General features: G+C 61.1%; 1 protein-coding gene across 2 annotated transcripts; it reads right to left on the reverse strand.

Moving 5' to 3' along the window:
- Nucleotides 1–27: 27 nt before the first annotated feature.
- On the reverse strand, nt 28–13,919 carry CASKIN2 (CASK interacting protein 2). Of its 2 annotated transcripts, none has more exons than XM_058561597.1 (20): nt 13,823–13,919; nt 12,131–12,673; nt 8,002–8,053; nt 7,385–7,482; nt 6,822–6,967; nt 6,625–6,720; nt 6,408–6,538; nt 6,130–6,238; nt 5,694–5,802; nt 5,368–5,462; nt 4,825–4,912; nt 4,409–4,530; nt 4,262–4,322; nt 4,056–4,147; nt 3,741–3,851; nt 3,563–3,664; nt 3,319–3,457; nt 1,693–3,165; nt 1,380–1,602; nt 28–942 (listed from the first exon to the last, which is right to left on the reverse strand). In XM_058561597.1, the coding sequence occupies exons 2-20, from the start codon at nt 12,222–12,224 to the stop codon at nt 852–854; spliced, it is 3,432 nt and encodes a 1,143-aa protein (XP_058417580.1). In that variant the 5' UTR covers nt 12,225–12,673; nt 13,823–13,919; the 3' UTR covers nt 28–851. The 2 variants fall into 2 exon arrangements, with proteins under 2 accessions (XP_058417580.1, XP_058417579.1); XM_058561596.1 differs by having other exon boundaries at nt 4,651–4,912; nt 13,823–13,918.
- Between the last annotated feature and the right edge of the window lie 545 nt (nt 13,920–14,464).

A 14,464-nucleotide genomic window follows, 5' to 3' on the forward strand; every position in this document is an offset into this window, starting at 1 on the left:
TGGCACAGATCCAAACACACAGCCTGATCATGTGGAATGACACTTTCATTGGTGTTAGTTGGGGGAAGAGGTTAATGGTTACAGAGCCGGGGCCTGGGCCAACCAGCTCAGGCTTCCAGCCCCAAGGCAGGTGGTGGGCGCTCTTGCTGTGGTCCGAAGCCCCTCCCCCACTGCGTCCTTTCACTTATAGATAGAATAAATTCCATTTAAAATATATGCATTTCTCTCTGCTTAAAAAATAACATTTACAGTTGAAAAAGTTTGGACTTTGCAGATCTGTTTAAGGGATCTGTTAATCCCACTGCCCCTACCCCCGCCAGCTTTGCCTCACTGAAGGCAGGCAGGGGCAGGAGCAGGGGCTGTCCTGGGCATTGCCACTGCCACCAAGCAGGCCCCTGGTGGCTTATTTACATGTCCTATGTACATCTGTGGGGACCCAGTCAGATGCATGGCTTCGTCCAGCCTCTCAGTGCCAGGACAGCACAGTGGGTAGCAAGAGGACCTTGGCACGGGGACTTGAGACACCAGAGGGGCAGAGAAAACACCCCAGAAGCTCTGCCACCACCTCTTTCTCCCTGGGAAAGAAGCTTTTACCAAGGTCCCTGTCCAAGGGGCAGGGCTGTCCAATCAGATTACACACCGGGAGGGGCCTTTGCTGAGATGTCAGGTTCTCACAAGTGCCCTTGGCCCTCCACGGGGGCTGCCTCCCTAGAGCTGCAGTACTGACAACCACTGGCTTGGAGGAACAGGAGGGACCCTGCTAGGGCGGCAGGAGCTGCTTCTGTGCTAGGGCAAAGGCAGTGGATGCTGCAGGTCAGTGGGCACTGCTGAAGGCGACAGGTGGGTCTAGCTCAGTCCAGCATGGCATCCAGCTGGTCAGCCAGGGCGTCGAACATGGTGCTGATGTCATCCAGAATGTGCTTGGTGGAGGTGCCAGGGGGGCTGCAGCAGGGGAAGGACCGGGTCAAATCAGCCAGTGGTTGCACCCTGCTGGCCCTGGGCAAGGGGGCTGTTATTGAGCACCTGCCTGGTGGTGCCAAGCTCTTCCTGTGCATCTTCTCTAATTCTCACAACCTCCTGAGTCAGTAGGAATTACCGTCCCTTCCTCACACATGAGAGCACTGGGGCTCAGAGGGGGAAGTGACTTCCTGAAGCTCACATGCCTCTAAGTGGCAGCCACCAGGATTCCCTGCAGGTCAGATCTGGGTGACTCCAGAACCTGGGCTCCTCCCATTCCAATAGGGGCCTCCCCAGCCTGAGGATCCGCCTATGATGACCCCGTCCCCAACAGTTCCAGGAACCCCAGGAAGAGGATGCTGGAGGAACTGTTTCTAGGCTGCTGCCTTCTCTCCCTCCCCACCCAGTGCCCAGCACCTCACCCCTCTTGCTCCTCAACACCAATGCTCTTCTCTGCGGCCCGCAGTGCAGCTGCCAGGGATGAGCTGGTCTGCTCCAGTCTCTGCTGGACCCGGCCTGAGCCCGCGGCCCCAGTGCTCTCTGGCCTTGGAGGGGGTACCGGGCGGGGGCCCAGCCGGGGAGCCAGCTTAGGGCCAGAAAATGCCAGCTGGGTGCAGGCCACAGACACAGGCTTGGGAGCTGTTCCTGCAGAGACAAAAAGGTTGGCTATGACTCGGCTGGGCTGGACACAGTGCCTGCAAACAATACCCTCTCCCCGCAGGCCCCACCTCATACCTGCTCCAGGCACCTTGATGAGGGCAGCAGGGGGAGCTGGGGGCTCTGTCTCCCCATGCCTCCGACTGCCTGCTGAGTTTTCCAGAGTCGGCCCAGGGCAGGGGGACACGCAGGGCTGGTTTGGGGGGCTGGGAGAAAGAGGGGCTGGAGCCCCTTGAGTTGGAAGGCTGCTAGGGTCTGGCTGGGGAGGGGTGGGAGAAGCTAAGGAGGGGGACTCGCTGGGGGTCTGGGAGGGCAGCAGGGCAGAAGGGCTGGGCGTTGCACCGGTCACTCCGAAGGCCAGAAGTGCCGTCTGCAGGGGCTCTCTCTCGCGGCATTTGGGCCTCCGCTTAACAGTGTCTGACTCTGTGAGGTTGAAATCGAGGCCGGCGGGCACAGTCGTCTCCCGGGGTGGGGGGCCAGCTGGCTTTGGCCGCTGTTTGATAGTCAGGTTCCCCTCCTCTGCAAACGGTAGCCCTTCCCCTGAGCTGCCCCGAGATGGGGGTGTCCCCTCGGGCCCCGGCTCCTCCTCCGTGTCCGAAGCAGGGCCAGCTGGGGCGGGTGGGCCAGGGGGCTCCAATGGGCCAGTTGGTTCACTTAGTGTTCGCCTTCGGGACCCTGCAGTCCCCTCCTTGGGACCGGGGCTTCCATCTAATGGAGGCGGCTCTGGGGTGGGGCCAGAGACAGAACTGAGGCGCTTGGGAGGTGGGGGTGGGGGGCCTTTGCGACGGGCCCGCAGGGCAAAGGACTGGCTTCGAGGAGCCCCTCGAGTTGGGGTTGGGCTAGGGCTGTTCCGGGCTAGGGTGCTGCGTCCTGGTCGCCGAGTGAGAGTGGCATAACTGCCCAAGGCACTGCCCACTGGCCCTTCGGCCTCCCCCTCTGCTTCCCCCTCGGCCGGGCCAGGGCGGCTCAGGCTGTGGGACCGGCGCTTGGGCCGAGGTGGGTCCGGAGGAGTGGCAGGGGGGCCAGCCAAGTAGGAGAATGCCCGGGGTGGACCAGGAGGTGGCCCCGGGGCTGGGCTGGAGGGCAAGCCCTGGGGGTACATAAAAACATAAGTGGGGGGCCCTTGGCCAGGAAGTGGGGAACAAAGCTTAGGGGGCCGCTCTGTGCCCTCTGGAAGGTTCCTCTCCTGTGGGGTGCTGGAGTCTCCACCGCTGGGCTGGGGGGCAGGCTGTTCCTGTGAGTGACCAGACCCTCGTGAGCGCGCTCCAATGCTCTCCTGGCTGGGGGAGCGGGCAGGGGGCAGGGGGAGCGGCTCGGGGCCACCCCCTGCCATGGCTGCCTGTAGCTCTGGGCTCAGCTCGCTGCCCTGAAAGGTCAAGAGGCGTGGGCCAGCCGCAGCCGGCCCGTCCCCGTTCTCCAGTCCCTCGATGGCCATCAGCTCCGGGCCCCTGGCCAGCCGACAGCCACCTTCACCTGGGGCCTCCCCCTGCATTAGGCCCCGCCGAAGCTCAGCCAGCCGCTTCACCCCCAGCATAAGCTTCTTCTGATGACCTAACGGGGTGGATAGAGGTGGCAGGGTTAGCTGGGGCTGGGAAGGGTCACCTCAGTCCCTCCCGGACCCCGTTCTCTTTTCTGGGCCTGGACCCTGAAAACGTTTTGGAGACCTGTGGAGGCCCAGCCAGAAGGCCCCAGTGCAGTCCTCACCAAGCTTGTTGACGCCGATCTCCTGCAGCTCCTCCCAGGTGAGGTCGGCCACCAGCCCCATGGAGTCGTAGCCACTGCTCACCAAGTGCTTGTGGTACTGCGGCAGCCCTAGTGCACACAGCCACTCCAGCAAGTCCGCCTGGAAGAGCACCGTGGTCAGAGCTGGCTCCCTGGCTAGCCACGGCCCCCAAGTCAGGAAGGCACCACAGCTGAGGGTGGGAGCCCGTGCTGGCCGTCCACTCACCGGGATGTAGTTGGGCAGCCACTCGGCGATGCTGAGCTGGGCAATCTCTGAGGCGATCTTCTTCCTGTGCCCAGGCTTGGTCACCCCGATGGCCGTCAGATCCTGCCACACAGAGTTGTGCCATCAGGCCCCCTCCTATGCCTGCTGGGCCCTCCACTGCCCTCCCTGTGGCACCTACCTCGGGTGTCATGCGGCTGATGGTTGGTACGTCGTAGCCAGCCTGCAGAAAGTGGGTGGTGTAGCCCTCCAGCTGGAACTCACTCAGCCAGTTATGAATGGCCTGAGCATCCTGTGGCATAGGGGAAGGGAGGTGAAGTTAATAGAGCTAAGTCTGCTGCGGAGGGGCCAAGGCCACAGCCCAGCCATTTACCCCAGCCTCCCCTAGACTGGGGTCCGTAATGAGGCCATACTTAAGTCCATACTGAGGGCCATCCCCCACCCCCTGCCCTGGGCCCACAGCCCACTCCCTGCTGGAGGTCCTTCCCCTCCACACCTTCCCCTCCAGCAGCTGCTCTGGCCTCACGTCCTGGGTGAAGAGCTGCTCCCCAGAGCGGTAGTTGGCCAGAGAGCGGTGACTCAGGTTGTCTTCAAGGAGGAAGAGAAATGGAATCAGAGGTGGCAGGGTAAAGGGGTGCCAAGCCCTCGGCCTCCCCACCTGCACCTCTCCTAGCCCACCCAGGCCCCATTTACTTTTCCTACCTGCCAGGGACGAGGGGTGCAGTCCTGGCAGCACCTGGTCCTCTCCGGCAGAGGGCAGTGGCTGGAGACAGGGAAGGGGCTGACTATTTGGGGAACTGGCAGCAGGTGGAGGGTCCTGCCCCAATCCCAACATGCCCCCCCTTCTACCTGGGCATTCTCAATAAGGAGGCCAGTGCCATGGCCGTTGGTGCCCTCGGAACTCTGCCCGCTGCCAGCACTGCGGATGCTGCCCACGCTGCCCTCGCTGCCCACGCTATTCCTGTCACCTGCTGCAAGGGCAAGAAGCAAAGGGGTCAGAGACCCAGTTGGCCCTGCCAACAGCTGACTGGCAGCTTGCCAAAATTAGACACCCACCCCGGTGCCCAATGCTGACCTCCAGGAGGATGTACCTGGGCTGTCTGGGCTTAGGCCCACCCGAGGGAGCTGGCCATAGGTAAGAGGGTGCAGGGGGTCGTCCGCAGTGGGCTGCAGTGTCCGGGAGAAGCCAGGGCGCAGGGGAGTGGGTACAGAGGGGAGGCGGGGCGTAGGGACGCCCACCCGCTTGCTGACCACCTCGACGATACCCGGGGGGAAGTAGCCCACACGGTCCGTGCCCTTCTGGCTCTCATGGATGTGGCCCTTCCAGCGGCCGTCGGGATGCTGCTCAAGCACCTGTAGAAGATGGAGGGTGGGTGTCGACAATGGTCACTTCCTAGACCAAGCAAGGGCAGGCAGCCAGCCCTGTAGCCACAGTCCAGCTCTTCCCCTGTCCCCAAGAAGCTGGCCTCTGATGCTCAAGTTGGCTCACAATTTTGCCCTTGCCACCAGCATCCAGCCCAATTCCCCATGTGTATCCAGGGCATACAGAGTCAGCCTGGGTTCAAATCCCAGCTCCATTGCTTGCTAGCTATGCGGCCTTGGGCAAGTCGCTTTAATTTCCCTAAGTCTCAATTTTGTCATCTGTAAAATGGATGTGGTGATAGCACCAACCTTACCTGGGTTTGGGAAGAATTCAATGAGACAGTACATACAAAGACCTTAGCACAGAGCCTGGTTCACGACAGGCGCCCAAGTAAGTGACAGCAATCATTTGTGTTTGAAAAGGAGTGTCTGCACCGGGTCCTCACCGTGATGACGTCCCCTGCCCGGACATTGAGGGCAGTGGGATCGTGGAGGTTCCAGAAATCCTTGAGTGCTCTAACCTTCAGGATCCCCGAGGCCTCTAAAAGAAGAGGGTGGGCAGGTGTCACCTGAGGGTCCTTACGGCGTCTTCCCGCCCCTCCTGTCCCTTTCATGACCCTCTCCCAGGTCCCCTGCCTCATCATCCCTGCAGCACCTCTGCCTGATCAGCCCCTGGGCCCAGGAAAGTGACATCCTCCTCCTGGGACACCCACTCCTGCTCCACATCCTGTACCTACTGGAGCAGCTCTGGAACCCTGGATCCCACACTCACCCCGCAGTAGCTGCTTGATCTCCCGGCTGGCCTGGGAGGTGGTGAACTGATTTACAATGTCCAGCGCCGTCTGGTTGTATGTGTTCCGAATGTTAACATCCACCCCGCCCTGGAGGCACAGTGCGGAGTGAGCACGCAGTGAGCGCTTTGCTCGTCATTTTCCCCAATCCTCACGAGGGAGGTACTACTTTCAAATTTTACAGATGAGGAAATGGAAGCTCAGAGATTGGGTCGAGGATGAGCTCAGGGTCACTCAGCTAGTAAGAGGCAGAACTGAGGCTCGAACCAAATTGGTCTGCTCTCCAGCCACATGGCCACTACCCATGTAAAACACCGCATTGGCGGTGGAGTCCCCCCTCCCATGCCTCCCCAGCCAGTCTCGGCACCCAACGGGGCTCAGTGTACACCTGCGGGCAGACCGGGTGCCCACACCCACCTCTAGGAGCAGCCGCACCACCTCCGTCTTGCCGTACAGTGCAGCCTCGTGGAGCGCCGTGCCTGTCTTGGTCTGGCGGTTGATCTCAATCCCGGCTCTCAGGAGCTGCCTGGGGTGGGGAGGGCGTGTCACAGGGGTGGTGGGGGGCAGGAGAGGAAGCTGACTGCTGGGAGCTGTGAGAGCGATCCAGAACAAGGGTGAAGAGGGCAGGGCACTGAGGGGACATTGCTGGTCCCACAGGAAGAGGATAAGGAAGTGGGGGCCCCTCTGGCAGGTACCTGATGACCTCTCTGTGGCCATTCTTGGCAGCCAAGTGCAGGGGTGTGGTGTAGTTGGGATCACATGGGTCCTTGGCCTCGCCCTCCAGCAGTGCCACACATAAGTGGCTGTTCAGTAGCAGCTGGGCCACCTGCAGCAACCAGTACTCAGGCAGTGCCTCCTCCTGAGATCTCACAGATGCCCAGGACCCAGTACCCCAAGGGCTGCAGGCCTCACCTTGAGCCGCCCAAATTCACAGGCCAGATCCAGGGGCGTCTTCTTGGCCTTGTTGACTAGGCACGGGTTAGACTGATGCTGGAGGAGCATTTCTGACTGGGGTGGGGGAAGCCGAGTGAGGGTCTGGCCTGGCCAGCACCCCACGCCAGCCCCAGCCCCCTGCCCCAACGCCACTGTGGGTGGGCAGGCTCACGTACCACTTCATAGTGTCCATACTGGGCAGCCAGGTGCAGAGGGATCTGCCCGTCCAGCGATGCAGCATTGACAGCCGCAGAGGCCCGCAGGAGCAGCCTCACGGGTTCCAGCCGGCCCTGCCAGGCCGCGTAGTGCAGTGGGCGCATGCCTGCAGGAGGGAAGGGGTTTCTGAGAGAGGTCCTGGGATAGTGTGGGGTGGGAGAGGGAACTAAGCAGAGCCTAGAGCCACCCCAGCTGGAAGGGACATAGACCCAGGGGAAGCGATGCTGGCTTCACCTGGGTTTGGTCAGGGAGAGTTCTGGTTGTATGGGGTTGAAGCCAGAATCCCACTGTGCCCACCACGGATGATCTGGTGACCTCAGGATAGTGACATAACCTCTCTGAGCATCAACCTCCTCATCTGGATAACGGGATGTCAGTACCACCCCCTACCCCGGTGAAGACTGAAGAGGTAAAGCATTTGCAAGCCCAGAGAAGCTATGCCAACATCTAATAGCATTGCTATGATGTAGCAGGAGCAATCTCTGACCACAAGGTCTGGGTGGGGGGTACACCAGGGTCTCACCATTGCTGTCCTTGATGTCAACGGTGGCCTGAGCCTCCAGAAGCAAGGCTATGAGCTCCAGGCTGCCCCCCAAGGCAGCATGGTGGAGAGCAGAGAATCTGGGGTGATGGGACACAAGGCAGGGGTATCAGTGAACAGTCCCCCACCCCCCAAATCCTGGTCATCCACACCACACCCGTCCTGGGGGCTGGCAGGGATGAGTGACTTGCTCACTATGCCCCCGCGCCCCCACCCTGCCAGCCCTGCCGTGGGAGCTCAGAGCAGCCCGGCTGTAGCATAAAGGGCTCAGTGTCTGGGCTGAGAGGCCTGTTTGTCTGGCCTCCCCCCCGGCTGGCCCAGGGGAGGGGGCCGTGGGAGCAGGAACCCGAGAGCTCCTACCCTCCAGGGAGAAAAGGGGGCCCCTCAGAGAGGCACCAGGGCCCCCTCTCCTCGCTCAGGGATAGCTCCAAAGGCAGGCAAGCAGGCAGGACCCCCTCCCTCCCACCCAACACAGGCAGGGCCCGCAGCTCTCAGCAAACACACTTCAAGGGCCAAGTTTGAGAGAGGAAGGGACTCTGGGCCCCAGGGCTTTCCCCCTTGCCCTCCAGCTCTCTGAAGGGATGGAGGCTCACACTCACCCATCAGCATCCTGGTAGTTGACATTGAGTCTCTTCGTGGAGCCCAGGAGCTCTGGGGGTCAGAGCAGGAGGCGTCAGGGAACCCCTGAACGATCCACCCTCACGCGCACCCTAAGCCAGTGTTCCCTCCCCACCCGCCTCCCCAACCCAGCTGACCTCTTGGTATGCAGGAAAGCACCTGCCCCATGGCCCGTTAGCCGTCCTGTCCCTGTGGCTCCCCACCCTGGCCTGCTGGCCCATCAGCTCGAGGGCTCCGAGTGCAGAGAGCTGCTGCAGCAGAGGCCCGGCTTCCCTGGGCCAACAGCCCAGCTTGTTTATAGAGCCAAAGCGGGCAGGGAGGGGGGGACCGGCATGCTGTGCCCTCAGTGGACAGGCCCACGAGCGCGTGGTTAGCATTCCTGCCTGAATGGGCCAAGGAGGAGTCTCATTGTCCCACTGGGCCGAGGGGGCTGGGAGAGAAGGGAGAGGGGCACTAGATGCTCGAGAGTGGAAGGGCAGATGCCACGGCTGGACTCAAAGGCCACAGGGTCCATCCCTGAGACATTCCTGAATGGGGCATGGTGGAGAAGGTGGTGCCAGACAGACCTACCCCATGACCCAGCTCTGCCGTGTGCTAGCAGTGTGATCTTGGGCAAGTCACTTAACCTCTCAGGCTCAGTGTCCTCACCTATAAAATGGGCTGATCATAGAACCTGCTCACAAGTGTGTTAGTACCATGTCTGACCCCGTCAGCATGCAAAAGATGGAAGCAACCACCACAGCTGTCCTCACATGTCAGCCATCATTATCAAGATGCTGTCCTCCAGCAAACGCCCCTGTCAGGGGAGTAACTATGGACTCTGCGCCCACAGGCTCCTGGCAGAGACGCCATTCCCTGGGCAGGGGGCTCTCTGCTGGGTGGTGGCAAGAGGAACTAGGGGCTGGGGCAGGATGCTGGTTCCTCTCCCTCTCAGGGACAGGAATAGGATTCATGCAGGTGTGCTCCATGCGTGAGCCAGGACATGGGAGGGGGCGGCCCCTGGTGAATGTTGGGGAGGGGAAGGGGAATGCCTGTCCCAGGCTGCCCCTGCCTCCTGCTGGAACCCACCCCTGCCGGGAAGGAGGCCTGGCTCAACCCGGGCCGGGCAGGGTGCCAAGCATGCTGGTCCAGGCCTGCCCCCCAGGCCCTGGTGGGCCCCTGAATACCCCAGCGAGACAGGGCCTCATTCCAACAGGGAGGAACCAACGTCTCAGTGAGGAGCTCGGGATGCGGAGGGAGGAGATAGCTACATTTAAGGCTGAGCTGAATTACGTTACTGCCGAAAAGGTGAATACAGAGCCAAGGAGTGACGGAAGAGGTGAGGGGTTGGGGGTGCTGGGAAGAAACACAGGCCTCCCGGTCTTCCTCTAGCTCCCTTGGAAAGTCCTTGTCACACAGAACCATTCAGGGCAGTGGACAGAACAGGGGCTCTAGAAGCAGGAAGTGCACGGTTCAAATTCCTCTCCCTCTTACTGGCTGTGAGACCTTAGCCAGCCATGGTATACTCTCTGAGCCTCGGTGAAGACGATGAGGTCAGCAGGGAAAAGACACAGCAAGTCTTGCATCCTGCCCACCCTCCACCTGCTGCCAGCCTGGACAGTGTAGGATGGGCAACTCAGCGGAGAGATGCAGCCCCTCCGGGGAGTGGCAGGACAACGTGACAGGAGGGACAGGAACAGCGGCAGGGACAGGCTGGGTGGCTCTGTCCTTTCCAGAACAATGGCCGGAAAGGCGGTGGGGGAGAGGCTCACAGTGACTGGGCTGGGGACCTTGGCGGGAGGGCGGAGGGTCCAGGTTCCTGGCATTGGCTCCAGGCACTTCCCCTGCAGTACAACCTTCTTCCCAGGCCCAGCTCTGGGGGTGGAGGGGTAGCTCCTGATTTAGGCCTGGGCAGAGGATGTGAGCTCAGCGGCCCACCTCCAGCCCACCCCATTTCCTCTGGCCAGAGATGGAGACAGCTCAGAAAAGGGAGTGGGGGAAGGAAGGAGAGGGCAGGGGCAAAGCCAGGGCAACTGCAGCCCTCTCCTCCCAGCCACCTGCTCCCTGAAGAGGACCTGGGTGGGCAAGGAATGCCAGCCCCCAGTGACCAGACTTCAAATGGAAGAGGCTGAGGGAGCATCTCTCTTTGGATAGCCAGAAAGCTCCAGCCACCCCCAGAGGAAAAAGGGGAGCCCTGACGCCTCCCTTCCGGCAGTTTCCTTTGCCTCTGTGTGGTATAGAGCAGGAGTTCCTAGCTTCCCTCTGAGAACTCCTTTAGAATCACCTGGAGAACTGTTGATTTGGCAGAGTCCCAGGCTCTCTCTGATGACTCCAATTCTGGGGGAAGACCAGGGAGTCTGCACTTTCAGAACAATCCCTAGGTAATCCTGGTGGGCAGCCAAGTGTAAGGGCACAGGGCAGAGGCACAGGCTTGTCTCTGATCTGCCACACAATGGCTGTGTGACCTTGGGTAAATCACTAACCTTCTCTGAGTGTCAGTTTCTTCATCTGTAAAGTAGATATAGAAATGCCCATCTCACAGAGAATTGAAGAGATTACAATATTTCATAAACTATAGGGTCTGCAAATGTCACTTGTGATCTCCTCTTTGTCACCAGCTTTCCCAGGACCCTGTCACTCTGTGCCTGTGCCTACACTCCGTGCAAATCCCCTTGGAGGCTGGGGAAGGAACAGCTTCCCCCAGAGACATTTACCCCTAGGCACAGGGGACCTTCCCGAGCCTAGGAGCCTGACTGCGAAGTTCCCGCCACCAGCCTCCAGACCCCACCCGCTTGCCCTCCTGAGGGCCTCACTTTGAGGCCCCAGGGCTGTGAGGCCAGCAGCAGCTCAACCAAGGCCCCACTGGGCAGGTCGCCAAAAACAACACAGAGGTGAGGGGAAGGGGGGGAGTGGTTCCCACTCTTGGGCCTCCAGGGCCCTCCCATGGGACCTCCTTAGCACCTTCCCCCTCAATGCGCTCACCCTGTATACACTTCCCCAGGGCACAGAGACCACTCACCATAGCTCCCTCTCGCTGTACCCTGAGTCTCTGCCCTGGTGCGCAAATGGGAGCCTCTGGCTCCCGGGCCCTTAAAATCCTTCCCTCCGGCACCGCACACTCGCAGGTGTGGGTGAGGATAACTGGAAGTCTTCAGGTAGCCTGGAGGACTCTTTTCCTTGCACAAGACCAAGGTGTGTCTTGGGGCTAGAGCCCCAGCACTCCGGGGGAACCCTTCCTCCCCTAGCGCCCAAGGGGACTTGCACAGTGTGATGCAGGAGCCACCTCCTGGTCTAGGAACTCAAGGGGACAAGTCCAGTGTCCTCCTGGGTCGGCCTGGAGAGCTTGCCCTGAAGTCCAGAGGTCTACTGTCCTTGGGGGTCTCACCACAGAGGTGCCCAAGAGATGGGGCTCAGCTGTGGCCACCCATGCACGAAGCCCCCACAACCCTGTCAAGACCAGAGCCCCAGGCTGCAGAGAAACCTCCAGAAAATTAGCTTTGGCCACACACCCCACCCCAGAGGACATGGTCAGATAGGTCAGGGGGAAAGGGACTTTAGCAAGCAGTCAGATAGTGTTGAGCTTTGTCTTAAAGCAGTAGAACTCTCTCTTTAGAGATATCTTACAGGCAAACCCACTAAGCTAAGACATAAATGCAGAGGTGCTCTGGTTGGGGTGGGGGTGGGGTGGCGGATGGAGCTCTACCTGTTCAGTCTTTCCCAATCGACTGCCAGAAAGCCCATGGCTCCACAGAATATATCTGGAAAACCACCTGCTAGATGACAACCCCAGGAGCAGGAGTTTTGGTCTGTTTTATTCAAAGCTGTGGCCCAGTGCTTAGAACAGTGCCTGGCACACAATAGGTACTCAATAAAAATTTGAATGAATGCACTTCAACCCTTTTACTTTACAGGTGAGGAAAATGAGGCCCAGAGAGGTTAAATGATTCCCTAAGGATGCACAGCAAGGGGGACCCAACTTCCCGTCTGGCTCTCCCACAACAGGCACTTGTACAGAACCAGACAGTCCTCCCACCCCAAGTCCCCAGATCACAGTGAACCCCAAGACTCTTTCTTTGGCCTAAGCACTCAGGGAAGGGTCTCAGCTGGACAGTCACCCCACCAAGTACTCACTTGTTTTTGCAGCCTTGACCTTAGCCACCAGTTTCTGCACACCAGTCACATCTCCATTCTTGACAGCGAGGATCAGGTCCTGTTCACGACCCATTCTGGTCCCTGGGTTGGGCTCTAAGCTCAGGAGCCCAGGGCAGAGGCAGGGAAATTGGTCTAAGCCGAGGTGTCAGGGCGCCATTCCTTGGCCCTTTGGAGGGCCAGGGGTCCCAGGGGTGTGCGTCGGGTGTCCCAGGCAGGGGACTCCTTGTCAGGCGCTGATGGGTACTCCCTCAAGGTGCTTTGTGAGCTGCTGCCACAGGCAGGAAAGCCGATCTCTGGGCGGGGGGGAGGCCGCGTGGAAATCTGGACCGATATCAACTTGCAGCTTCCAATGGCCCCAGGATGCGCCGGGACTGGGCACACCAATCTTCCCAGTGTGGATCAGGAGCACCAGTGCCCACCCAGAGAGCAGCCAGCATTCCCTCGGGCCTTGGGCAGCAGCAGTGAACAGGTCTCAGGGGTCTGGAAAAGGTGCGGCGCCCCTGCTGAAGGCTGGGCCAGAGCCTGCAAGGGTCCCAGAAGCAGGGCTCAGAGGAAAGGCAGGACAGGGCCTCCAGGGAGCCCCCAAGCCCCCCTGGCTGCCCTTTAGAGTCAAGGGAGAGGCTGAGCCACTCAAAAGAGTGGAGGGAGCCACCATGTGTGAGAGGAGTATTTGAAGGGGGGGCTGTTCTGGGAGGGGGAGGCTGAGTCACTGAGGCTCCAGGGCACCTGGCAGCACCTCAACCTGGGGCAGGAGGGGCCCTGGCAGCACTATGCACTGGGGCAGGCCGGGAGCAGCCTGTTCTCCACAGCCTGGGGCTCTGACACCCACAGACAACTGGCAGGCCAGGAGGTGGGGCCTGGGAGGGTCAGGCATAGGCAGCCAGGCGGGGGTCACTCCCTGTGGAAAGTGCCTGACCCCAGACTCCTCCCTACCTGAGCTTTACTAGAATAGCTGGATGTCCTAGCCCCCGGGCTCTTTACGAATCCAGAGGGTGGAGTGGGGAGCTTATGTCCCCCCATTTCTGGCGGGGATCTGCCTGCTGGACAAGGAGGCTTTACAGCACCTGTTGCTGACCCATCCTCACCCCTCTCATGGGATGGGGAAGCAGCTGGGCAGAGAACAGGGACAAGAGCTGGAATACTGCTAGCAAATGGGGCCGCCTGGCCCCCCCAAGCCTGAACCAGAGGCCCAGACCCTAGTCTTCACTGCAGAAAAGCTTACGTCAGTTCCTCAGTGGCCGCAAATTTGTTGCCCCAGTCCTATGGCATGAGCCCCGTACAGGCCTGGGGCCCTGGTTGGGGACCCCTCACTCCCAAAACGTCTCAAGCCCAATCCAGATGGCACTCCTGCTCATGGCCCGCGGCCGACATTGGGGGAGGGCGCCCCTGGCAGAGCCTGGGGTCGGGCTGGCTCCCCCGCCCCCCGGAATGCCAGTCCCGCGCCGCGCAAGCCCCCAACCCAGCCCAGCCCAGGCCGATCGGGGGAACAAAGCGGCAGGAGAGACCGGGAGGGCCAAGCGCCAGAGGGATTGATGCGGGAGGACGGAATAAGGGGGCGCGAGGAGGACGGAAGAAGCAGAGAGATGGAGGCGCCCGCCGATCCCGCAAGAAAAGTTAGTTTGTGCCCGCCCTCAAGGGTTCTGATCCCCTGCTCAGGCCCGGCAGTCTCACCTCTCGCAGCCGCCCCGCCGGGGGTCCGGCTGGCCCTGCTCGGCCCCTGGCACTCTGGACGGTGGCTCCCACTGCCCCCCTTGCCCCCTTTCTCCTCCTTCTCCTCCTTTTCCAAGGCCGGCTCGGCGCCTCCCGCAGGAAATCCCGCCCCTCCCCCCTCCCTCCCGCCGGATCGGGAGCGGAGGGACTGTCCCGGCCGCGCAGTGTGGCTGTCAGTCAGCGCTTGCGGCCCCGCCTCCATCCGAGCCAGGCCCCGCCCCCATCGCTGTCGACCGGACCAGGGACGCTGCCCTGTCAGCGCATGCGCCCAGGTGGAGCGAGGGGGTGGGGTTGGGGCGAGAGTGCGTGCCGCTGTCCTGGTGGTGAGAGCCGGGGCGACCTGCGGCTGTAGAGTTCAGACCCGAGGGAGAGATACCCTGGGTGTGACTGGGTGGGAGAGAACACGTGATGTCAAGGGGTTTGGGAACTGAGACCCCGGGACCTCACTTGGGAAGTCCCTCTTCTACTTAGACCCTCGCCCCTCCTGGGACTCCCTCAGCGACCTCCGCCAGCGGCCAGAGTCGCCGACCCACAGCTGCTGGTCAGAGCAATGGTGCCACCTAGCGGACAGTGTCGGAGCGGCCCATGGTGGCGGCAGCGGGG

This window comes from Diceros bicornis, chromosome 18, assembly GCF_020826845.1.
Source record: "Diceros bicornis minor isolate mBicDic1 chromosome 18, mDicBic1.mat.cur, whole genome shotgun sequence".
Lineage (NCBI taxonomy): Eukaryota > Metazoa > Chordata > Mammalia > Perissodactyla > Rhinocerotidae > Diceros > Diceros bicornis.